This window comes from Cyprinodon variegatus, unplaced genomic scaffold (assembly GCF_000732505.1).
Source record: "Cyprinodon variegatus isolate N-32 unplaced genomic scaffold, C_variegatus-1.0 Scaffold36, whole genome shotgun sequence".
NCBI classification, from domain to species: domain Eukaryota; kingdom Metazoa; phylum Chordata; class Actinopteri; order Cyprinodontiformes; family Cyprinodontidae; genus Cyprinodon; species Cyprinodon variegatus.
In genome coordinates, this window is record NW_015150489.1 from 2,065,921 (window position 1) to 2,093,078 (window position 27,158).

The 27,158-nt window shown below is 38.3% G+C and overlaps 1 protein-coding gene across 14 annotated transcripts in view; it reads left to right on the forward strand.

The window, feature by feature from the left end:
- LOC107104672 (rap guanine nucleotide exchange factor 6-like) overlaps window positions 1-27,158 on the forward strand; it is a 170,093-nt gene that overhangs the window by 69,648 nt on the left and 73,287 nt on the right. For 7 of the 14 annotated variants that reach the window (XM_015404769.1, XM_015404779.1, XM_015404794.1 and 4 more), the window contains one exon: window positions 8,908-9,054. In XM_015404769.1, the coding sequence (XP_015260255.1) occupies window positions 8,908-9,054 (147 nt within the window). Of the gene's footprint in view, window positions 1-8,199; window positions 9,055-24,541; window positions 25,384-27,158 lie in introns of those variants that run through there. The other 7 variants (XM_015404725.1, XM_015404746.1, XM_015404740.1 and 4 more) reach the window with 4 other exon arrangements.

Here is a 27,158-nt window from a genome sequence, read left to right on the forward strand (position 1 = left end):
ATCCTGCCTTCAAATATTACTTCACTCTCAGAGGCTCACAGACACCCACATACCGGTGGTGAGCTTTCACTGGGAATCCCCAGCAGCAGCTGCCTCAGAGTCGCCTGTTGTGGGGTTTCCCCTGCTCTTTGTGGCGGCTGGACGTAGATGTTGGCGTTTTTCAAGTACAAACTGCAGGCTCCAGAATAATAAAAGCAAACATATTTTGCCAGCAGGTTTCGACTTTTTAAGTGAATTTAGGCATTAATTATCTCTTTCAGTGGAGTGATCATATCGCTCTGCATCAGCAGTGCTGCCACCTTCCAGATCAGCTTCTCTGATTGGTTAATGCGGCATGTCGAGCACCGAAAGTTAAAATTTCTACAACTCCATCATCTTTGCTCAAATTTGAACATTTGAGCAAAGTTTCCTGGGGAAAACAGGGCGTACTAAAGCTGTACATCCCAAAAACAGGACGTACAATTTTTTTAGTAAAGGGCATAAAATGTACGCTCGTAAGTATTGCTAGCTAAAAACATTTTAACAGTTGAAGTTTCCGTGTTCTTGCTCTAAAAGACTTCTCTAACCTTTGGTCTTCTTTCTAGAGTTTCCATTTTAAAAAACATTAAAACAACACATTTGACATTGTCCTTTAACACTGAAAAAGGAAGTCTGATTGTTAAAGTGAATGGGTGTTGTTTATTTTCCAAACATCTTCATCATTTGACTCAGAATATCTCAGGATTAAATCATTACCGCATCAAGGGAAACATGATGAAACCACATAATTATTAATGGATGGACTGTTTCCTTCCCTTTTTTATGTTTTAAAGCTGAAGCAATCATTTGCAAGCTTTTTATGCCAACAAATGCCCCTCTTAGCCCTTGAGGAAATTCCCCCATCTTTACAGGAAAGGAAACCTTAACAGATAAGGAAAAAATAAAATGACGATATTTCATAAAGAAAGAGACGTTTTTAAGCTAAAGGGCTTAAACTGTCATTAGATATTTTTGGAAATATTGTTAAAAAATGTTGTTTTGTGTTGGGTTGTGTTTTACAGAAGCAGTAGAGCCTGCAGGAAGTTGGCAATTAACTTAAAAAAAAAAAAAAAAGGGATTTCCCAAAGAACACACATTAATCATGAACTGTTTTTACAGTCTGAGGGTCATTACTTAGTGAACAAGTGGTTTTTGTTCCCTTTTATCTAAACTATTTAGTTTGTTTACTCCATTTATAATGTATGGTTAAAACACAGGTAGTCAAATAGTTTAGAATGGATTAATGTTTGCCTTTATATTTAGCACAGGTATTAAATATCAGTAAAGATGTGTATGTTTTTTACTAATTCACTCACTGAAAAGAGCTTTTCTTTTTATGATTGATTCGTCTATGTGATGGTTCTCCCCTTTTGGGACTCTGAGTTTTTAGTTTTTCTGTTTTTTTAAATCTCTGTTTCCCCGTTGTGCTTTTTTCCTTTCCCCTTGCTTCCTTCTAGTTAGTTCCACTCACACCTGCTCCTTATTCAGTCCATCCTTTGTTCTGTTCCCCTTATATACTCCACCTCTGCAGTCACTCAGTGCTGGTTCCTTTTTGTTGTTTATTGCTTCCTCATCTCTGGCTCCCTACGTCATTTTCCCTTGATGTTTCTTTGTATTTTGCCTCAGTTACTCATTAAATCTACAAAATTCGCCTTAGAATTTGGGTCCTCAACCAACCTCCACATAAAACGTGACAGACTACTTACATCAACATAGATGAGGGATTATTTGTTTGACTTTCCTAGGGCTGGGTAAAGAAATAGATTCAATCTATTTTGGATCGATTCCTTTACATTTTAGCAAAATCGATTTGGGAATGAGATCGATTAGTTTTATAGTGACACGCGTGACGTTCACATTGAAATGAGCAGGCGTTTGCAAATGCCGACCCAAGTAACACACCGCTCAGCAAGCTGTCCCAACTGAAGTCTGTCTGGCACCATTTTGGATTCAAAACGGCTAAAGATAATGTGTTGGATAGGGCTGGGTAAAAAAAATCGATTCAATCGATTTTGAATTGATTCCTTTACAATTTTGCAAAATCAATGTCTAGGGAATGAGATCGATTAGTTTTATAGTGACTTGCATGACGTTCACATTCAAATGAGCAGGAAAGATGCACACAAGCTTACTTCAAGCCAGACAGCTGCACATATAGCCAATAGGTTGACTGAAGACTGAAGTTTGCACTTATGAGACAGTTTTGGTCACATCTGAAGTTTAATTTGTCTGATTTACAAGGTTGCACTCTGTGTTTAATGTGACAGGAAAACATTTTTAGGTGCAGAAAAAGCTGTTTTCACACGGCAGGTTAAAATTATTTGTTTGGCTGAAATTACCCATAGCCACCAGAATGCAGTCTGTAATGTTTGTGACCCCAAAGTAACCAGGATGTATAGAAGAAGAAAGTAGACTTTATTTAGGATCACATTGTTTACTGATATCATGATAAATGCCAGCATCTCTGTGCCATTATTAAGGTGTTGAGCAAATGGGAGCCGCCGATATTATGAACAAAACATAACAAGACAAAGAAGATTAAGAAAAAAACAGCATGACTATTTATAGTCCTGCTGATGAGGGGCGGTCTGAGCCGAGGAGATGACATAAAGTCAGATGAAAGGCGACATGACTGTTTGACTGCAGGTGCTTTAAAAACATATCTGATTTATTATCACGTAAAGAAGTGCAGCACTTCTCATTCTTTTTCTTCAGGTGAACAGATCAGAACTAGGTTGTTCAGACTGCCGTGAAAGAGTCTTAAGGGCAAAATAAACAAACCTACATTTGTCAGTCGTATGAACAAATCCCTAAGAGACGTGGGTTTCTGTGTCAGAAAACATACAGTCAGTTAAAAAGTCTGCAAACTTCTTTTGAAATGAGGTCAAACTGATCATTTTTTCACCTGATTACAGGAAAGGAGGAGTTCCTAAAAAATGCAAAACCCTTCAGTAAAAAAAAAAAAAAAAAAAAAAGTGACGGCGACGCAGATCTGAGAGAAAACCAAAGTTGAAAGCCTTCAGTTGACCTTTCACTCAGTCACCTCATAACTCTTTTTCTCCTCTGCCTCTTTATACTTGTCATAGTGCTAGTATCTAATGACACACAGTGGCTGATTAGAATAAATACGTTGTTTTAACCCATCAGCAACAATGACTGCTTCACCTTCCACCTTCACCTGCAGACGTCAGGGAACCAACCTTTCCTGAAATTTCTCTTTATTAAAAGAGTTTTATAGGGGAAAGGTGCTTTGTCAGCCAGATATTTAATCTGAAACGACTCCTCTGGGTGTATTTAGAGGCTGTTGCAGCTGTAAAAACAGCAGCAGCGGTGTTCACCATAGAGCTGGTTTATAGGAGGCTTTAGAGGAGGGACTTTGTCAGAGCTAAAACTGAGATTTGTAAAAGAAATGGATTAATTAGAAATGAAATTAGATTTGGCTTTAACTACTCTTTAAATGGCTGAAACAACCTAGTATTACATTTGTAATAAAGTTACGGCCCTATTTAATTCTAATCCATTTACGCTATGAAATTCACTAAAACATAACGTGTGGTTGTATTTTGTACAGTATTCGCACCTCATGCTTTTGAATTACATCAAGATTTCCTATGATTTTCAGTATTTCTGTTTTTAAATATGTAAATACAAAAATAAATATTTCAAGCTTCGTTGTCATGTAATCTATATTTTCAAGGCATTTCAAACTGACTTCTACTTGAAAAAATGGAAATATAAAGGATGTAAACTCAACAGGAGTGGAATCTTTGTTAAATAAAATATTTAGAATAAAGAAGTCAAATTAGACAAAATAGATGAAAGATTTTCTAGATTCTTTTTCTCCCTATTTTGGTTGATAAACTGTAGTATTTTCTCTCCTTTGGATTTGATTTGTTTTTTTTTCTTTAAAGAAAAAACTTCATAAAATTAAAAAAGAGCCTTTTTTTATGAGCCTAAACTTTTTTTTTTTCAAAATAGTGATGAAACATTAACTTTATTTAAAAAAAAATAGACAATTGTTTTAATTTTTGCCAGTAAAACTCCACAGTACAGTTGGTTTCATGTAATCAACTTTAACTTAAAATTTTAAACAACCACAATAAAAACAGCTGTACGCCACAGTGGAACAAAGTGGTGAGCATTTCTTTTGTAGAAACCTTTAGCTATGTCATTCGTATTCCGCTGATGCCATGTTATCATGGTCTGTTGGCTTAATACTTCATTCTCCGCTGATGCTTATTTTCCTGCTTGCGGTAGATATGTTTCCCTTGTCAATGTAGGATGGTTGAGCATTTTTAAATCACGTAAAGCTTCTTGATGTCAGCTGTCAGAAACAACAAAGTGCTCTCTGTTTATCTCTGTGTATGCTGTAACTGCTACAGAAAGGAGGCTGCCCTCATATCTATCTCCTCTTTATCTCTTTTTTGCCTCTAAAAGGGTTAAAAAAATCTAGATCCTTGGACAGAAACAAACAAAACACATGCCAGCATCATTTTCCCTTAATCAGATCTGCAAAAAACTTAAAAAATGACTACATTTCAATAATGAAACCAAAAGTTATGCCACTAACTCATACTGTTGGTTGAAAATGAAGATATTTTAGAACTTTTTAAATATTTTGTATTTAAGTTGACAACTTCACCTCTCATTGCTGAGCTGGTTTTGTTTTTCTCTCTTTTAAATGCTTAGCAAGTTATTAACTGCAACCCTTGGTCAGATCTGTCCATTTGGGTGCTACCAATCGGGTATCTGTCATGTCTGTGTGTGAAATATGAAAAAAAATCCAGATGAAATCCATCCGTTCAACTAAATCTTTTATTTTTGATGTGTGCAAATGGACCATGCATATCTTGAGCACAATCAATTCTGGTGTCATTCGAATGACAGTGAGCTTTTGCATGAAGGAGAATTATCAGAGCCATGACTTGCACAAAAGTACAAACAGCACAAAGGGAACACATATCATTTCTGTTTTCTTGAGAAATCTGCCAAAATGAATAATAAAAAAAAAAACAGAGGCATGCACAAACATGCATGCATGTGCATTTTTCTTTCTAAGCATTTAATGCCCAAGAGAAGGGGGGGCTGCGGCACAGTCACACAGCACTGCAGCCAATCAGCTAATTGGGGCCATGGGAATGGTTGAGGGGATGTGATCTGTGGCTCCTGTCATGACTCTGGTCACAGGATACACAGGAGTGACATTGACAGGCGCACAGTAAGCGCTTGTTCCTCTGTTTTTGAGCTGGGGATTGAGAGGAAATGAGTAGAAGACGTCAATTACCAAAGTACAAATGAAGAGAGACAAGTTGTCGGTGATGCATGCTCACTGGAAGCCCATCAGATAGAGCAGGAATGTAAACCGGCAGATGAGTCGACGTGAAGTTCATCACACACATTTTGTGTGAGTTTCTAGAGGAAGCAGAGAATGTGGTCATTTCCAGACTTATGGTCATGGGATAGATGATGGGATCTCCCTCCTGTCGGTCAGACAGGCAGGCAGCATTTGAGACCAGGAGAAAATTCTCTGTGTAAACACGAAAGTGGGGCACATTTCTAACCTTTCCACCTCCAGAATTAGCTGCCTGCTACCCTCGGGCTGCGTCTCATGGGGCTCATTATTACAGATGACATTTTTAATTCTGAGACAGGATGCGCTGATCATAGGGCTTTAACTGTTATTTATTCCTAATCCAGTTCCTTAGAACCATCAGTGCCAAACTACATAAAGTGAAAAAGTCCCTATTTATTCCATCTTAAAAGCAGGATGGTCTAATTTGAACTTTTAGCAATTAAATGTGATTTATCCCTATTCAGTTTGTTTAAAAAAAATTTTTTTTATCTCTCAAAACATAGTTTGAACTTCGGCGTGGCTCTGAAAGCGTTCATTACTGCTTTTATTATAGTGAATTTGTTTGTTTTGTATAAAAACAGTAGAAGGCTTGTTGTTTTAGCTTCAACACAGTAGTGCTCGTCATTGGCCAATGTGAGCCATCATGAGTTATTATGTTCAAGATGTCGGTGAGTGCACATGACAAACCCGAGGAGAGACTAAACATGGTTCCTAACAAAGGCACCGCTTGTGGTGTTTATTCAATATTCTCTAGTTTTAATCTCCTTACTACAGTTTGGCCCTAATAAGGAAAATCAAAGACCTGAAATTATATTTGGGTTTCTCATCAGAACAGACTTCCTTGTAGACAAAATGTTATATGCATCATATTTTGCATACTGTTGATAAATAAGGGCAAACAAGAGGTCTCAGACACACATAACTCACCATAACTACCAGAGTTAAAACAATGGTAAAATTTCATAAGTTTTTTTTTTTTCTGCGAGGGCTGAAATAATTATTCAGATTAATCATGATTAAACGATTATTGAAATAATCGTCAACTAATTTAGTAATTGATTGATCGATTAACTGGACTGTAGAGGCTCTGAAATGTGCCTTTAGCTGACAGAGCGACCCACCTTGAGCAGCAATTATACCAAAATTGTTATGAAATAGTTTGGGTTTAAGATAAAAATCCTTTTCGTCTGTCGATGTGCTCTATCAGAACTACTCAACTATTTTCAATTGGTTTAAAATCACAACAGCTCTTCTTTAAGGAACCTTCTGATATCCGATTATTAATCCATTGATAGAAAAAAATAATCAACAGATTGATCGACTTGCAAAATAATTGGTGGTTCCCACTTTTTTCCTCACATGGACTTACAAACTCATAAGACTGACAACAAAAAAACAAACTTGAGAGGGTGTTATTTTTACTAAATGAATCTGAGGTAAATACTTCCACTCTTACTTATTTAAAGCAAGCTGGACAAAGCGGCATATTGGAGTTATAACTGCACCGTTATATCGGCAGCAAAAAGACAAATATGTACGATTGATAAAGCAACATGCTGCAGGTTAGATTCCCTTCATTTCATTTTAGTTTAAATTCAATGTGGAAAATTAAGATTTACATTATGAGACAACAGAGCCCCATATTTACCAAATTATTAGAATTCCAATTAGATCCATATATAATTAAAACATTTTGCTCTATTTCAATCAACTTTATGATTATATAGATCACTAAAAAAAAAAATACTTGAAGAAACGTTATCTATGGAAGCCCAACTGGTCATATCAAATCTTCACCTAGAAAAACTCCCTTATTCTGAGTAACAGTGACAAGAAACAAGGTGATAACACCTATATCTGTAGTTCTAGACAGTAAATTGACAGCTAAACTCAGAGGCTCTATAGCTCTATAAAGCAAAAACAAAGCAAAGGTTGTGCACAGAGTTAATGCCAAAAAAACTGTTAAACAGAAGCAAGGAAGTAAAAAAAAAAAACAATAGATTACATTAAGTCAATGACAGCTTGAATTCTGAGAGGGTTTACCGTAGCAGGAGATGCAGCTAAACGTAAAAGCACAGCAGCAAGGGTACTTAATGTGGGAAATTTAAAAAAGACCAGGGTTAATAGCAGCTGTTGCCTTGGTAATGGTGTCGCACTGGAAAGTAACGCAGCTAAAAACATCATAATGAAGCAGGAGTACTTTCCATAGGTAAGAACAACACAGAATACATAAAGTTGATGGCTGCAATAGTGCCACCTATGGTTTCTAATAAACTTTATTTTATATAGAAGGACTTAAAAGCAACAACAATTTGAATAATACATTAATGAAAAATGGCAGCTTAAAATAGCTGTAAGAAGTGAGTCCTCCTTCAAATTTGATATTTATATTTTTAAATAAATGTTTTCCCAATATAAATTTAAAAAATCATCTTAGAATGATAACTATAAAAATAATGTAGGAAAGGAAGACATTAATCTTTAAAAAACTGTAAAAAGAAATCCCCAAGGTTGGAGAAATCAGAGCAGTGGGGTTTAATAAGGACTGTTATACGCCTCACAAACAATGTGGTCTTAACTGACATAATAGGGCTATTGAGTTACTATTATGCAATGAAGAATGAAAACAAATTCCTCCTTCAACAAACTGGCCAGCACAAAAAGCCTGCAGGGACTGAATTGTTTTAACGGAGTCTTCATACTGTGCTGTTTTTTTCTGCCTGCCGAGGATATTTGTGTTTTTACGGCTTCCTGAAGGAAACTGTGGGCTGAGTTTATTCTCTCTGCGCGTGTCAGAAGGCGACAGAGTGAACAAGAAGGCATGTGAGCAGGTTTATCACCATGCAACTTGTTGGGCTACCCAACTCTGTATTGAACTCCCTGGATGTATGTGTTTGTCAAATTCAAGAAGAAAATCTTTTTTCAAGTTTTCCTGGATGATTTTTAATGCCTTCGCGTCCCAGAGGATTTGGAATTTTATTTCCAGATTTCGGACTCAACAGCTTCATTCATTGTTGGCACAAAAGCGTTTTCCCGTTGTTTTTTTCCCCCTCCCTTCTGGTATTTCCTGCTTTTATGTGTTTTTCTGATCCTGTCCTTGAATCCGGATGAGTGCGCTGCGCTGGCACCGGCTCTCTGCGCTCTGGAAGAACTGGATGTTCAACCAGGAGCCAGAGGAAGAGCAGGTTCAGATTCCAGAAGCTCCAGGACATGAGGAGGGGCCCCGCAAAGAAGAAGGCAGCAAATTCCAGGATTCCAGCCCAGATTGTGAGAGTCTTATCGGAGTTATCACCCAGAACTCGAATTACGAGGAGCAGGAATCAGAATCACACGTACCAAATCTGGATTTTCTAAATCTGAATGTTGGTCATAAGGTCCCAAAGTCTGAACTGCTGAAACGTAGCTGCTCCGAACCGTGCCCTCAGGTCTCGAACCACACGGGTCGGGCTGAGAGCTGTCGCTACATGCCTGAGGATTGTGAACCCAGATCTCACAGAACCTTCTATTCTGAGGAGAGTGTTGACTGTGCGTTACAGGTGGATAACGGCACCGAGGGGGACGATAGCTTCCTGCAGAGAGACGGGTCCCAACGGCGGTCAAGGCGGCGCTTTAGGAGGGTAAACCCTAAAGGAGAGCGGGAACTTATCACTGATGGCCAAGAACCCGCCAGCTACAGCAACACGGTAAGAGGATTTTATCGTTTTTTCTGTTTAGCAAAAGCTTTTAGAACTCCTGCAAGATTTAAAGATCTTTAAAGGTCTGGTTTGTTACATCCGGAATAGTCTGAGGCATGGTAGATAAATGCTCTAGAACGAGTCCTCAGCCTCTACCGCGCTATTTTAAATCTTCATGTTTGGAGTTGGTGCTTATGGACAGGTTTCCCATAAATATACTTATTTTAAAACATATCAGATTGTTGTCAACAACTAAAGCTGAACTGAACGACTACATAGCTCGCTTATAAAGTGTCACCATTAGCTTGTGACCGAAGTTTCTCTTCACAAACCAGATTCAGATGTTTCTCTCCTTGGCAGTTAACGTTGTATCTCACTTTATGCATTAAAACTGTGTGCGACATGTCCCTCATGTGAGCTTCAGTGAGTTCCCCTCCCTCTGATAGGATCACTGGGTTCAGCATTGTGTCAGTTACAGTTCCAGCTAATCATCTGGAGCCACGCTTTGCCACAAACAGACACACAAGCAGCTGCAGACTGCAACGCTTTGTTACCGCACACACACGTTTTCCCAGCTCCCGTCGAGCTCCCTCGGGGCGTTACAGAGGGGCTTAATGGAGAGCTTAAGAGTGTTCTCTGTCGACCCTGCCTGCCTCTAAAGTCTCCTGGAGATTGTTCTACTTTTTAAAATTACATGTCAAGCCCTCGGAGATGCTAGCATGCCACCACATTCGTCTTTACAAAGTACCCCTTGAACTTTTTTCTCCTTTTGATGGGTTGAAACAAGACACTTAATGAGATTTTATATTATGAACAAAAATGTGAAATAGGTAATTGGTAGGTAAATACTGAAACTTGATCTTGACGTTTGTGTTCTTGCTGCATTTAATTTTAAGACCTTTATGATGCATCAACCAGCTTTGCATATATGACATACATTTTCAAGGATTGCTTGTGCTGATTGCTTCTTATTTTCGACTTTACTTTGACTCGGCCAGAAGTAAAGGTTTTCCTTCTAATTTAGGGTGTTAAAATCCAGCCTTTAAGGACCAATATCCTGCTACGTCTAGATATGACCCCCTTCAACACATCTAATTCAAATACTTGAAATCTTCCCTTAATCACTCAGGTTTAAGTGGCTTCCCTGTCCCTGCTGAAGGCAAGCAACCCCACAGCATGATACTGCCACCACCATGGCAGTATCACCTGGATGATTGGGTTGGGTCTGTGTTTTTGTCTGAATCGCTTTCTTTCGTCCTCATGGTTGCTATATCCCAGACTCACCCACCTGCTAACAGGTCTTCTGGTTTTCTTTCAGATATTGCTTTTCAGACTACCTTTTGATTTGGGAGGATTTAAGTTGAGGTTATATAGTCTGAAGGGGCTGAATACAAGGTTTTAAAACCCATCCCCATGTATGCTTTTACCCTCCTGACAATTCTGTACTGCTTTGTGCTTCTCGATCACATCATATGATAAGCAGTGTGATATAATTACTCAGTGTGAATGCTCCTAGTGTTTTATTTTCATCTGTTAAAAAATGTTATTGTATTATCTTTTAGAATGTGTTTGACTAGCATATCTCTTTTGATCTGTGCTGCAGACTTTCTGCCCAGGTCCCCCTTGCAAATGAGATCTTGATTTCAATGGTGTTTTCATCTGGAAATGTAAAGAAAAATCCCATTAAAGGTCTTTGTAAATGTGATGCAATGTAGAAAAGTCAAAGCGGTTTGAGTACTTGTGTGAAACAAAAAAGTAAGTCTTTTAACCCTAATTATAAGGAACTGCAAATAAGCAAGCCAACACAAAAAAAATCTAATAAAGGTAAATTTACTCAAAAAACAAAAAAACAATTCTTTAGGATTTAATTCCAGATGTCAAAACTTGTGCCAAACATGACATGAGCAAGGCTCTTTAAATAACGGGCATTATTGTTCGATATATGGGCCATTTACCCCTCCTTTTAAGCTAATCTGGTTGCTCTTCTCCTTTCACATGTTTTCTGTAGTGTTCTACCTCAGGATTATGCCAACAACAAGGGAGCAATACAACATTATTGTGGGTGTTTATCTTTTGGTGTATTTGGCCGTTTCTGTTGATGCGTCTCCAGATGCCTGTGTAGATCGTTCCCACTTCATTCAGACACCTGTTGTTTAGAAACAGGCCGCATTGTAGAAAGCGGGTCATGTTGATGTTGCCACACACATGCGCACATCTCTGTCTGCTGACACTGTGGGTGGCTGATAGAAATGTGGCAAACAGAAGGACAACTAGGTGCATCTTGGGAACTACATAATGCTGATTTACACAAGTATTTGGGGAAACATCACAGGACAGAGGCGAGTTTGCGAGGCTCTTTGTGGACGTTTTTTTTTTTTATTTTTTTTTTTATTAATTATTGTTTTAAGTAAACAGTTGGACCTGCAGACTTTGAGCTATTATTATTCCAAATCAGAAAATTAGAGATTTGTAAAACAGATGCATTGAGCTGACAAATAATTGATCTAAACACGATGAGGAGAATGAGAATCCATGGTGCCAAAAAGGACAAAAGATACGTTTTTTTTTCATATGTGATGTGGAGTGAATGATGGGAGGTTGATTGATGAGAGGGAGATCCCTTAAAGCTAAAGAGTTGGTTAACAAACACATTCTGAGAACTTTTTTTTTTCAGATTAGCATCTAAGGCTGTTTTAGATTAGTTTAAAATCAGATCTGGTTTGTTGGCTGATTTGGATGAAATTAAAATAATTTTTTATGATGAAGTTGATAATATAATGAAATAATTTTCTTTTAGAAATGGAGGAAGACTCTGATTTATATAAGTATTTTCAGACTGTTTCTTTGCAAAAGTCATTTCGTGATTTGATGATGATTTATCCTTTGAATAATGGAGCAATTAGCTGACCTATCTATTATGCGTAACTGTTGAAAATACGATGAACTGACTTAGAAGGAAGACAGCCTTGTTGAAGTTCAAACTCTTTGTACATCCAAACTGTCCTGTTTTTCTCAAAGGAACTTAAAAGCTTCCTCATTTCTAACCGTATTAGAGGTGCTTTAAAAGGACACACCACACACCTGCCTTCATATGCTATACAGAAGTGTAACTGTTGCTACAGATCAAGGATGTTCAATCAGGGAGGCCTGATTGAACCATAATAACATCAGCAATCCATTATCACTATTTTGCACTGTCTGGTGACTTTTGGTCTCTAAATGTATGATCTGGAGTGAATAGAGTCTCTAAATGTATGAATTGAGAAGAACACCACTTAAACCAATATATCATCACCAAGAACTTTGTGATATAATAAAAAATATAGAAGTAGAGCAAAATGTGATTTTTGCACAGAGTTGCGGACATTGTTCCTCTTTCACTGAGGCAGGCGATTCTGCACATTCCCCCCCCTGCAGTACACTGGGATTCAATAATGACTCAGCCTCAGACTACACACTCATATGTATGTTGGAAATAAGCAGATGGACAAAGAGAGCCACTTTATTTCGACATCAAAAGCCTCATTGGATTATTGTCTTTTCTATCTTACAGAAGATGGATAAATGAAGCCATCAGCTCATTTGCCTTGCAGGGGAAGCCCGCTCAGAGGGCTTTTTACAGCCAGGCTGCTCCCCGGCTCTTCTGGGTCATTAATTCAGGACAGGTTCAACCATCTGCGCAGAGGGGTTCAGCAAAACCTTAAATCGTTTCGCAGTGGTTTACTTTTTGCTGAATTTATTATATAGATTCTTTTTTTTTTTTACGTTTTTAGTTCTGAAACACAATTTGCCTTCTGAGTAAGTCAGACGTGAGACACGAATATCTTATTTTAGCTTTTGTTTTCTGGTTGCTTAGTTTCTGTCTTGAACGTGCCTTGTGGACTGTGAAGCAGTTTCCTACGTGATCTGTAGGAAGCGACTGTCTTTAACGTTCAGCGGAAGACACAGACTTCTAACGCAACATTTGTGGTTTGCTACCTTCCTGTGTCAGAGGCCAACATTTCTGACGTTTTCTGTTATTTTCCTTTCAGAAAACATTTAAATTGTCATAGTAGGTAGTCTGGCACATGCTACTCAGGGTTAGTAGTAAAAAACCCACACGATCAATCAGGATTGATTACACCTTTGAGGTGACAGATGCTGAGTGTGCAAATCTTTATTGGTGATCTTTTAAGACGTTGATTGGGTCACAAACTTAAACCAGTGCATTAAATCAAGGCTACTTTATTTTTTGAATCTGAATGTTTTCGTCAGTTGACTTGGTATCTGAAATTTTTTTAAAAACAACAGGAATTCCTTTTGGTCTGATAACAGGGATCTTTTTTTTTTGTGCTATAAACAATCCCTTGCATGTTCTTTCATTCAGTGTTTACCATGCTGTTTTTTTTTTCAAAGTTATTATCTCTTATAGCTACAGCTAATTTTGCAATCACACCCCTTTCCTGAATCTTATAAGACCTAAAATTAAGCAGTTTTTCATTTAAACCTAATTTCTTTATAGTGAAGTCAGAAATAGTAGGATGTTAACTAGTATCCCGTGATCCCATCAAGCAATGCTCAGCCCATCACCCTAAAAATGGAAAGAGCATAACTTAACAAGATGTGCTTCTGTCTTTGCAAGAAGATAGGGAGTGTGAAAGTAAGATGTGAAATCCTGTTTTGACTTTGCCTCAAGTCATTTAAGGGACATTTCAACACGTCAAAGTTGACCTGATGAGAACAGACAACAAAATTCAAAGTTTTGGCCTACATAGAGTTGATTGGTTGGAGGGTGGAGCTTAAAGCAAAAGACACAGTTAGAAGGACTGTAACAGAAGGATGTTGACTGGAGTGTAGATTCCGATTTTAGTCTGACGGGCATCATTAACATTCAATCAGAGCTGCAGTTAAATTGTTTAGATCAAAGAATATTCCCCTCTTAGAATGGCCTAGTCAAAGCCCAGATCTTAAGCTAGTCCCTGAGTGCCTAGAATTGGTTGTACCTACCCTAAAAGCCTTGCATATGATGACCACAGAAAAGTCAGGGTCGAATATAAATGTAAGGCAAACCTTTGATATTTTCTTGTCAAAGAGAAATTGTAAACACTGTACTAGTTTTTGTTAATCTTTCACATGAAAACCTATTAAAACCTAATGTTTTTGTGATGGAGAAATGGAAGAACATTTCAACGGGTTTGAATAAGTCGTCAAATCCTAAATCCTGCTTTTTATGAAGTCGGTGTTCAACAATGTGACTTGAATCAAATCAAAGTGGACATCCATCGCTCCATCGCTGACCTGTTTCTGTTTGACATTACAGTCCCGTGACACTGTCTTTTGTTGTATCATTTTACTTATTATGCTGAGCTTTTATTCGTTTCCGTATCACGTTTCCATTAGTGACTAAATCTTTATTTATATTCAGGTTAGATCTAACGTTTCACTCCTCATTGGTGGATAAGTCATAGATGTGACTCATGAGTCTGCCCTGTCATGATGGAGTCAACATGGCTTAGATAGTAGATCGATTCCATGCTGGTAAAGAGAGATGACGACTCTTTGTGTCTAATCTGCTGTTTTAAAATAATGTTGTGAAATAATTTTATATCCCTTTAGCTGATAAAAAAACACCTCTACTTAAAGTTATTTTTTTTAAATAATCTGTGGGAAACTTTATCAACCTTTGCTCTTGGTGTGGTTTTAGTAGAGAATCTTCTGCACTGATTGTATTGGACTAATTTTGACCATGTTTTTGGTTTTACTTGGCATCAAAACCAAGTATTAAGCTTATCTTCAATTCTTTAGTATATCCTTAACACTGTCATCTTTGACATGTCATTCTTTCGTTCAGAAAGAAAGTTCTTTGTGTTTAAAAGGTTTAAAGACATTTATCCTATAAGACTCTGATATCAAGAGCGTTCAGAGGATTCTTCCACATTAAAGAATTTGGACCTGCAGACTTTCAGCTCTTAATACGGAGCGACAGTGGCGTCAGATCAAGGTATTGCCTTGCAACCGGAGGGTTGCCTGTTCAAGCCCCAGCTCTGACTTTCAGTGCGGTCATGTCCTTGGGCAAGACACTTCACCTAGTCATGGTGGTCGGAGCGGGAGCGAGAGCGAAGCCTCGCTTCTGTCATTGAGCCCCAGAGGAGTTGTGGCTACAATGTAGCTTGCCACCATCAGTGTGTGAGTGTGTGCATGAATGGCGGAATGTAGTGTAAAGCGCTTTGGTCAAGTCCTCTGACTTGAAAAAGCGCCATATAAATACAGGCCATTTACCAATTTACTGTATGCAAAATCCGGGTATGGTGCCAAAATGAACTAATGATAAGGGTGTTTTCAGATATGCTGATGAAGATTCTGAGTCATCCAGGTCATAGTCATTCCGTAAAAGTTTAAAAAACAATCCACTGGACTTGATTTCAAAGATCTGAAGACGTTTCGCTTCCCCTCCAGGAAGCTTTCTCAATTCAAATGTCTGGATCCGCAGTGAGTTTCAGTCTTTATATGGTGTGGAGTGAAGGATGGGAGGTTGATTGATGAGAGCTCTACTTCATTCAGCCTAAGTTATAAGGAGCTGCAAAAGATGCATGGTATCATTTTAACAGTGTTGTGTCTCATATCCTTAAACAAGTGCTTAAGTAGTAATCTACAAAATGCAAGAGTTGTTTAGAAAGTATGTAGGATATGCAATTCTTGTTTTCCCTTTTAGTTAAGACCATTTTGGTTTTTGGTAGTAAATAGCTCTTAAAATAGATGTACAGGGTGCTAAACACATGGAGGTGTTTACTGTACAGACCACAAGCAAACCAAATTTCTCTGCTTTTGTTTTGCTTTAATTCCCCATGAAACCGCAGATCATTGCCCGCAAGTGTAGCCTCTGAATAAGCCATTAGCTGTGGAGCTGGCAGCAAGAGCAGACCCTCATGTTCTAATCTGTGGGGTGTTTACTTCCTCAAATTGTTACCAAGGCTCAAAAATACTCAAACTGTTCCTAGACTGGCAACTCCATCCAGCTAGTCACACCCAGTCCTCTGTTTTTATAGTGCCACCAAAAAATATTTACATGCCTTGGAACCTTTATCACTTTATCACAAACATCACAATCCAAACTCCCATGCGTTTTATTGTGTTTTTATATAACAGACCAACATTGAGTGGAAGGAAAAGGGATGCATGGGTTTCAGTTTGTTACTACACCAGATGACAAAGTTTCACCTGTTATTCAGTTTGCCTATTGTAATTGATAATGTACCCTAACAGCGGTCAGGTTGGATGGAGATTATCTGGAGAAACAATCTTTAATTCTTGCCACAAATTCTTCATCATTCTGTTTTATTCCTCATCAACAGCCTTATGTTTACCTTCCCCTGGTGCAGACAGAGTGCAATTATAGAACAGAGTACAGTATACTCTGGGTAGCACAGTGCACCACCGGGCCACTGTCTGTGGCTGTCGTTGCAGCTAATTTTAGGGATTACATCACCAGCACTAAAATGACAACCTTGTTGCTCTCTAACTCTATATTGCTCCCTGCTTATTCCTCTCATTCAACTACGTCTCATTGCTTCCACTGCCTAACCTTTATCCCCCTTCTTTATTTTTGGGCATCCTACTAATAATATTTGAGACTGTGATTAGATTAACATAAAAATGAGGGACAGTTGAAGGCTTCAAGATTACCTTTACCAGAACAGAAGCAGATTTAATAGTTGTAAAGAAAAGCTGAGACGAGCCACTGTAAAATACAACATGTATCCTGGAGGAAAAACAAAGCCTTTAATCCTCCTGTCTTACCTCTTTTTCACCTTGTGAAATCCCACTGGCAGTTCTTTCCCTCTTTCTCACCCTAGCCCCCCTCTTTTTCTTCTTGTCTGAGTTTCTTCTCCTCTCATCACTTGCTTGTCTCTGCCCCAGTGTCTTCTCTTGTTTACTTTCCATTTATCTTCTGTCTGGTCCTTCTATCTTTCTAGGACATTCATTTGCTCTGCAACGGGTTGTTTCATCACATCAGGCTCCATTTATCAAGACTTTATTTTTTAAGGAAATTGCAATGAAACCGCCAATTCCATTCACAGCATGATTAACAGTATTCGGTGCAAAATAGTTGCTTTTGTTTTCACACTTATTTACTACCTGTTGTATATTTTCATATCTTAAGCCCTCCAAGGCCTTTGAAGCCCTCAGAAGGCTGTCTCTGCAGAGACCGGTTGGAAAAGGAAGGGTTGGTTTAAATAGCAGGAATTCCTGTCCGGTCTGTTAGACGAAAACACTTAGTCCCACAGAGACATACCAGAGGAATCAAAGGACAGATTACGATATGATGGTGACAGTGTGTCACAATAGTCTCCTTTCTTAGGTCTGTACAATGCATTAGCATATGTTTTTAGGTTGTTCGTTGTCTTTATTAATCTGCATATTAAGCAGGGAAATCAGATTTGGCTTCTGAACTTCTGATGTGGTCCTGCCATAGCAAAACATCTATTATGCTGATAATAGGGATTTAGTGGGATTTAAAAACTGGAAATGGTTTCCATGTCACTTATGGATCTGACCTTATCCTCACACTCAACCATGCCTGAAGTCTGGAAAAAATGCATACAAAACTACAAAATAAAAGCCTTTTTATTCTGCATAGTTGATTGTTGGAGAAAATATTAAGCATTGTGTCTTAGCATCACCTACTGCAAATTTCAATATGAAATACGGAGGAAATAAAGGCTGGTTCCTTTTCTTATATCCAAAATGAATTCCAGGGATTGGTGTCTTACAGGGATACCATAAAAACATGTAAAATAAAAAAAATAAATACTGTTAATCAGTCTTATTTGTCCTGTGGGTAAATAACCAATAAATGCACAGTTTAAGGCTTGGGAAACCTAGCTGCAAAACTCTCCTTCATTTCTTCAGGGATTCTATTGTAACTTATATCAATTACTTTTTAATGAAGCTGCGAAGGACATTGATATATTTGGGACATGAAGGGATTGATATCTTAGGAATATTGTTCTCATGTGAATATAAATATTTTTGACCTCTTTACCTTCTGCTTATTTTCTGTTGCTTACCTTTGTCATGAAAATTACACCAGGTTTGCATGACAAGAAAAAATCTTGAAAACATTCTTGACGTTTAGGTTCCTCACGTTTTTCTCCATAAGTTGTAAACACACCGAGTTCACAGTGTGAGATGCTCCACTGCAGATGTTTTCTTATTGATGGACATACAGAGCCTCAGTTACAGAGGGCAGGATTTGTCTCTATGTACAAACCTGTCACTTTCAAAATGATTAATTCCATACGCAGATTTTTTTTAAATGATTCAAATAGGGTCATATTTGGGTCAAATTTAAACTTTAAATAAATTACTACAATTTATTTAGTCTGTGACATGGCTCAGCTTATATAGATTTATTTATTTTTTTATTAAGAATTTTAGCTTTGAAACATTTTGGATGTTTTTAGATCTGCGTATTGTCGTATATGTGTACCATAAAGCAGCAGGGTTTTAGTCAGATTACTTGTTTTAATTAGGCAGAACCAATCAGGTGTGAGATGTAGGCAGACACACATTTAAAAACTGCCGTTGACCACAACCTGGAAGAATGTGACAGTATACTTATTAGTCCGGTCTACTGATTTTAGTAGCATCAGACAGGAAGACACCGATCCGCCAGTATTCACACAACGCACCCAACCTCCACCAGCACAGGATGCCTGGTCTGGCCGGTGCAAACTGCACAGCATGTGTTGCTGTCTGCCTTCTGTTTCCTGTTCTTTGTTGCCTGTTTAAATCGCTCACATTTTTCCCAAAAATGTTTCACTCTTATTTCTTTCTCACAACATAATTCAGACTATTTCCTTTCACCTTTCTGCGACAGTCTTGGCTCTTTTTACTCTCTCCTTCTCCTAAATGATTTTATCCTTCCTGCCAATTTAACCCCATTATAAAACATTCACCTGACTTCACCCAACACTCGAGCACAGACACACAGTTGCAGACAGACTGTTCCAGGAAGCGTTTCCTGTGTGACGTCTGTCCTGCTCTGTGTTTTGCTCACACAGTCCACATCTTCATGCACAGTTATGCTTAAACAGCCCTCTGCGAAAGTTTGTGTGCGTTTAAACGCTTTCGTTTCGTGTTGACAATCAGGTCAGTCTCACCTTGTGAGACGACTGTCTCTTTTCCACCACATCATGGATGGTTTGTGCTGAATCCTGCAATGCTTAGCAAACGTAGTCATATTCAGTGTGAAGATTATAACTGCACACCTCTGTGTTATATTGAGATCGAATGTGGTAAATGGTCAGAAATTTATGAGTAATTCAAAAGTGGAAGAATGATCATGAGGCTTGCTCTTCACAAATTTATAGCTTGTATTTTATTTATTAATTAATTTTTTTGAGAACTCCTGATTTAATACTTTGTAAAATTAACTTTACTCAAAATTCAGCTTAATCTTTTGCCTCACAGCTTTCACATGTTTTTTACATCAAGATAATTTTTTATTTATTTTTTACCCATTTAGTTTGCTAGATAAAAGCTCAGCTTATTCGGCCTGGCTAAAGGGTTTCTTTAAGAGCAGTACTTTCCACAGATTCTCCATTAGGTTTAGGTCCAGTGTTTGGCTAGGCCATTCTATCAGATCAGGTAGCTTCAATCTAAATCAACCTGGTCCTTCGCAGTAGTGCCATACTCTGTAGATACAGCTGTGCAATATTAGTTGTTCAACCGTGCTTTGAACCTCCCCGCTGCTTTATCTCTAACGTCTCTGATGTCTTTGTGAAGCTGTTTGGTCATGAAGGTTTACTAACAAACCTCAGATTGCTGTGTTTTATTTAGAAGTGTCAGAGTAAAAAGCATGTTTCTGCATCTCAGTTAAGTACCAGTTTTTGTTGGTCCACCAAGACATTTCTTCTAAAACACGTTTTTTTGCAAAGTAGTCGATGTCTTTTGCTCATAAGTGCAATGCTTCTGTTTATAATTGAGATTCTCATGTAAGTTATAATTCCAAACCTTAACCAATCAAATGTTTTAAGAAAATATATCTGTTGATTAAAAACACTAGCGTCTAACTACCATTCACTTAAGCCGGGCATACACACTACGATTTTTTTCAACCGTTGCACACAGCTACAGCTCACACTATACGACCAAACCGCAAGGTTTAAAAGTTCACCGTTCATGATGTTTGTTCTCACACTGTGCGGCACGATGCTCTGATGCAATCTACCTGCTCACACTGTACGTCTAAAAACCATGTTGGACTCAGCTCCGCAGTAAGATGGCGCTACTTGAAGTCGTCTATCCGGAAGCCAAACGAGCAGAAGAGGAAAAAGACAAAAGTGTCGATACCTCCTTTTAAATATGAAGCTCACTAGAGTGAAACGCGCTGCCTTGGCAACTTGTGCAATTTTGTGTCCTGAAAGCCCTAAAAAGAAAAGGCGAAGATGTGTTTGGACAAACCTGGCTACGACGGTCTGTCAATTTTACCGAAATAACGCCATTTCACTCACACCCCCGCTATACTTATTTGTTTTCGTCTGATAGGAAGAATAAGAATCCTTGTTTGAGCATGCGCACTGAGCGATTTGCCCACGAGCACCTTACAAAGGCCAATGGAATTTAAAACATGCTTGTTTTTTCTTACGACCTTACGATTCCTGATTGGGAGGTGGTCGGGCGAGGCTGATCACCCTTCGTTATCCCATGTATACTACACGACGCATGATGTGGTTGAAAGTCAGACCAATCGAAAAATTCTGGCACTATCGGAGAATCGGCACGAAAAGGACAAAAAATTGTACAGTGTATGCCTGGCTTTACTCTGTAGCGCCTTTTTGTCTACCTTTTAATCCTTTATCTTTCACTCTCCAACTTAATGAACTATAGTTGTCCTAAAGATATGGTAATGTGGACATACAGTGTATCCACTGTAGAGATCCCTCTAATGTTCAGTAGTAGCATTTTCATGTTTTTTCTCATAGTATATATTAGTATATAGTACATAGTGTATATATATATTATTTCAGTTTTTTGTCTCATCTGACAGACTGTTTTTGTTTTTTTCTCAGTTTGGTATCATTTCCACAGTAGCAGATATCCCAAGTCTCCCGGAAGTTCCGGGAGTCTCCCTGATATCGATAGTTGTTCACGGATACCCGCGAGTTGGTTAAATTATCCCGGATTTTAGACTATGGGAGGTGGAGTTTTTTAATATGATTGAGAGCGAGCAGGGAATAGAGTAATTTGTGCAGCATGTGTGGATTAGAACTACTGAGATCTATTAGGAAGGGTCATGTGTTTGATAAATTGATGGTAAAAGCAGAAAACTTACAGGTTTGTTTTTCAGATTGAGAATCTATATAGTTTTCATGAAACTTTGAAGTTTTTTTCTTGTGAAATAATCTGGGGTTTCTCTTAAAAACATAACAGCTGAAAACTAGGATTTTTTATGTTGTGAGCAAATAAATACGCCAGGATTTCTTTAATGAATGTTGGATAACCAACATACTTTGGACACTTGTGAACTTCCTACATCTGTCAAGAAAATTCTGACACACTGGTCTTAATCAACAACCGTATCTCAAATCAGTACGCAAAAGGAAAACCCGATCTTACAGAAACTTTACATGGTACCTGTCTGTTAAAGACAAATCAGTGCATCTCTAAACAACGCATATAAAGACCAGATTGGCTCTAAAACTGACTTATTAATTTCATTTTTTTCTCCCAAATGTTCTGTTTTTAAAATTTCCTGAGGAAGAACACAGCAGAAGCTGCAGCCCTGGTTATATCTTTGAACTTATTTTTAAGGTCTGTGGCTTTGATGCCGAGCGAAGCAGACGTTCTGGTGCTCCCCATGCATTTATGCAAAAAGGAAAAAAGCTGCAGCCAGTGCACACTTAGACACTTTCAGAGCACCGCTTCCCTTTTCTTATTGCAGGCACAGATGTACAGTATACACTCACTTGACAGGCCCCATCCATTAGGCCCAGAGTCTTTAATCCATTCAGTGATCTGTAATTTCATTCATGTGAGCTGCTGGGGTTTAATGGCTGAGTCTATGCAGGTCTATTTGTGTGTTTGTTTCATCCTTTTACCCCAGTAACTATCTCTAGCCTGTCTATTGCCTCCCATTTTTGTTTTTCAGCTTCTGTCCCTCCTTTCCTCTCTGCCTCTCTTGTGTACATAGCACTCCTCTGAAGGCTGGGCTCCATGTGCTTGCATCTGATTGGTTGCAGGGGAAAAGGATGATGTCATTCCCAGCCGGGAGCTGTATTTCTCTTGGTTGGCATAGAGAGAGGGATTGAAGGTAGAGATCCTGATTCTGAGCAGAATGATGAAAGAGTAAAAATAGTATCATGGAGCAATAATGAGATGGATCCTGTTGAAGGGAGCATATGGATAAATTAAAAAAGTCTTAACTACCTGAGGTAGTGATTACCACCCTATTTATGGTGAGAATAATTAGTCACCTCTTCCAATACATCTGAAAATTAGCCTTTCAAACAGACACACAGCTTCTATTGTCTCTGGTTTTAACACCCCCCCTCCGCTCCCTCTGTTTCATCTTTATTGTCCTGGTCTTATGAATGCTGCACATCCTGGATAATGCACGAAGAGCAGGAAAAAGAGGAAAAATATAGAGAAAAGGGTTTCTGATGCTTCGAAAAAATGTGTAGACAAACATTAAATTTGTATTTGTTGTGATTAAAACGACTGTAGTAGATAGTAAAGAACCTGAGGAGCATTATTTTTTTCAGTAATTATTGCCTGAATAAAAAAAAAAAAATTTGTGGATTAATAGCTAAGATTTGAGGAATTGTGACCTTAATCACAGTTTACGAATAGTTCTATTGTTAAATGACAGAGAATACATCATCCTTAATATTTTGGGGGGTATTAGTTTGACAGAATTGGATTTTGTGTTGATTTTTAACTAAATTTACTCTTATTTCAAATATAAAACCCATCCATTGGTTGCAGGTGGTTTGCTCCTGTTTTTTTGTTATCTGTTGACAAATTTTACAAATATCTTTTCTCGCTACGTAAATGAAGTGCTTTACTATGAGCATCAATCCTTAACAACATACACAGTATCAAAGGTACACAAAAAAGGTGATTGTGAAAGAATTTGTGGGCTCACTTCCAGATAGGAAGAGATGTTATCTTGAGTGTGTTTTTGAGAGAGTTGGTTTAGGCCTTAAAGAGCTAATATCGTCGTAGTGGCCCACCGTACACTAGGTCTAAGTTTGTTGCTGTTATTTAAATCCACAAATTAACAAGGATTGAAAACCAGCTGCTTAATCAAAGATAGCAGTTCTGGTTAGTTAAGAGCAGCACATGTTTGGAGAAAAACCTTGAAGCCCATTCCATAATCCTCATAATGGTTTGCTTGATTTAGAAGAGAGCATAAGGCTCCATAGAAACTCCATAGAAAAGTGAGACTCAAAGGCTTTTTATACAGAAGAGAAAATATTTTATGACCAGAGGTGCTTCTGATTTCAGTTTCCTTTCTGATCATTGATGTCATTTGATTGAGATTGATGGAATTGACCAAAGTTTAGGTTATCTAAGTCAATAGTTGGATAGAGTTTTCTTTTTCTGTCTGTACTAATGTTTTGAAATAAACTCTAAGGTCTTCATGGAACCATATTTTTTATATTAAGGTTAAAGTATTGGAAATTTAGTTTTATATTTTTATTTAGCATTTAAATGCCTGTCTGATGTTACTAATCTTTTATGTTTATAAAAGAAATTTTGGCTTTAAACCACATTTAAACACAGTTTAGTGTTTGCCGTAACCATTGGATCTATTTCCTAAACTGGGTAAACTAAATTGGTTCCTTTTTGTTTATATAAAGATCAAATTTCCCTCTTATTTACATCAATTAAAATAAAACGGGAGATGCAGATGTTTCCTTAAATTGAAAAATGATCCAACTTCTCCAGCTCTTATCCCACATAATTTGCTTCAAGTTAGTTAGAGCTCGTTCAGACTTACTTATACTTTGTGTCTCTATTGATTTTAGATTTTTCAAAGCGTATGTCTATGGTTCTTAGTCCTGAAATGTTGTTTACCCTGGTGCTATTCTTTCTAAGCTGTGCTCTTTTGGCAGCAAAGTCATCCATGTATCATCTGGTTAGAGCTCTGGGAGCACACGCTCTCATTTTTTGTAATTTATGCTTCCAAAGGGGAGGGGCTTGCTTCAGTATCCTGGGCTTTATGTTACCAGCAGATCAATAAAGATGTTCCCTCGCTGTCTTCTTCATCTCTGTCTCTTTCTAGCTCTTCTTTTCCTGTCCACATCTGCTCAGTGGCCAATCCATTTAATGCAGTCCCCCCATGCTTGCCTCCCTTCAGCCACCTCCCCTACCCTATCTCTCTCTTCCCGCCCTCTCCCGCTGTACAGGTGATGTCATTCTTTTTCAGCTGGATTCCCCTCCCTTCTCTTGCCTCCCCTCACTCCCACTCTCTCCTCCGCTTCCCATTAGCGGCTGGCTCTTCTGGGTGCAGCATCCTTCCACGGTAGCTTCTCTCCAAGGTTGGGAGGGGGAGGAGGAATACCGGCGCGAGGTGCAAGCATTAACAGCCTGGCGAGTGGAGTTGGGGTACAGGAGCAGGATCACTGTGATCGGACATGGAGCTCCACGCCGGGGCTCGAACTCGCATCGCTGGAGCTTTATAGAGTTGCAGAGAGACAGGGGAAGGAGTTTGACAGATGCAGCCTGTGCAGAAAGACTATCCAAGCCTTGTGGATTTAAGGAGAGGATTGTTTGGATGATTTGCACCCTGGGATGAAGCCTTGTCCAGTCGGACAGCAGATGCATGGAGATTTGCCTCATTTTCTAAAAGTTTTAACCCCTTTTTAAAACGGCACCTTCTTGCTGAATCTTTAAAAGGACAAATCTGATTTAATGAGGTTTATGATAAAAGTTGGAATTTGAAAGCTCAACCTAACTTCTATGTTAAGTTTAATAGATTTTTACCCCCTCCCACTCCTTGCATTTCTTTTTCCAATATGCCATTGGGTGTTCTGCAGACTTTCTCACTCCAGTAGAAACCCAGAAGCTTTGCATTTGAATGGCTCTGTGTTGACTTAAAGCCTCCTTCCAATGTAACGTCAGACGACCATCCTAATTAATAAGGAGCTCCTCTTTTTTTCAAACAGCCTCTGGACCGCTCTGTTGCAGCAGAGAGTGGCGTCAGCCGCTCCCCGTCTTCTCTTTCTTATTTATTTCTTTCTTCATCCTTTTGCCGAACGAGGGGGAAACTTCCCCCTCTCCCTCCCGCTCGTGGAAATGGCTTTCCTGGTCCGTTGCTATGCCAACTGTTTGCAGCCGTGGTCCTCCAAAGTAAGCGATGTCGTAATCCCTTTTCTGGCCCGCTCCTCCGACTCATAACGCTGGCTCTGTGTGTGTGCTGCTGATAGGACTGTGTTGGCATTGGAGATGAGGATCTTACCTACTTTGCATGTTTCATATTAGTCTTGTCTATGTAGAGATGCAAGAGTGCTCTGCTTTTACTTTCATTGATTTTGAAGCATATTTTATTTTAGTGTGAGGTTCTTAAAATCAAATGGCCTGAGTTTGACCAATTCTGATTGGTCAATAAAATCCAAAAAACATCAAAAATGTTGTGCTGATTAAAATCTGAAGCAAAAGTTCCCACTATTTATTTATTTATTTATTTATTTATTTTATTTTATTTTTTTTACAAAAAAATACATTTTATGTGCTTTAAGTAAAAAAAAAAAAAATGAACAACCTTGTTTCTGTTGGATAAACAAACACCTGAAATTATGAACCTACTTTTGTGTTCAGATTTGAGATCAACAAACTTTAATATCTGTGAAATCATGGAATCAAAGAAAATCAGCGATTCGTGGCACTTAAAAAACATGATTGGTTTATATAGCGATTCATTTAGGAGATTAAACCCAATCTGCTTGTCATAGAGTAGCTATGATGCATTTGAGATTTTTAGCCTTTCCACCAACATCTCATTATTCTAAGCAGTTGCAGCTGCAACTCTGATTTAAGAGTTTCCAAAAATAATATCTCAAAGACTCAGATCGCTGTTCCTGTGGCTTTAGATGCAGCTTTTTCCTCCTTTTATGAACAATATAGGGATTAAGTTTATTTAAACCATGCAGATGGAGTCACAGGCCACAGAGGAGCATTATGTCTGTACAGTTACTCAGTGTGTGCTAAACTAGCTGCATTGTAGCTGAATTTATAATTAACAATATCTTGGCCTAGTTTCTCAAAAATGCGCTGCCAGAGTTATCCTTTGGTGAACTTGTGATGATGTAAGGAAAGCAGCTCCAGTGATTCATGGGCTGCTTTTGTCTTATTTTAGGATTTCCTGCCTTTTAACATTTGTTCTATTTTTGTCTTCATATGCACCGATTATAGAAACATGAAACGATACGGCAGCTTTGGTTGTCCTAACAGAATGAGTTTGTCTTTTTCTCAGGGAGCATCTTTCTGGGTGCTGAAAGCCTTCCAGATGTTTGTCTTCTGTATCTGTGCTTCTGGTGGGATCGGGAATAATTAGGTCCCAGGAGATTGAAAAGCGATAAAAAGGAAGATGTTCAGTCTGAGATGATGGATGGTTGTTTGATGACTTGTTACTTTGCTGTTTTGTTGTCCCTTTATAGTACGAACTGCATCATGTTTAAATTTGTCTTTATCCGTGTGGAATTCTGGAGGAACTCCTGCAAAATATAGACTTGGTGAAACATTACAGCCATGTAGATTGAAGGGTTAGCATTCAGTTGATCTGTTTAAAGTGAGTGAGTCTTTCACTTTTGCAAAATGAAAGACCGACTCAACCTTGTTACATGTAGCAGAATCTGGGGAAATAATCACAGCTTCTTCCTGCTCTGATAAAAAAAAATATATAGGGATGTATTCAATCATTTAATTTTAGGTATCAAGATAAAATTTTTGGAAAATCTGGATTACTTTGCACCAATGCTTTCTTTGGGCTTCCGTAGCTCTGAGACATCAATGCATCATAACTCATAACTGGCTTATTGTCTGACTTATTGTCTGTTCCATCCTTGAGGCAATCACAATCCTCATCGCCATTCAAAGGACCAAGACATCTCGCCTGGTCAGCCATG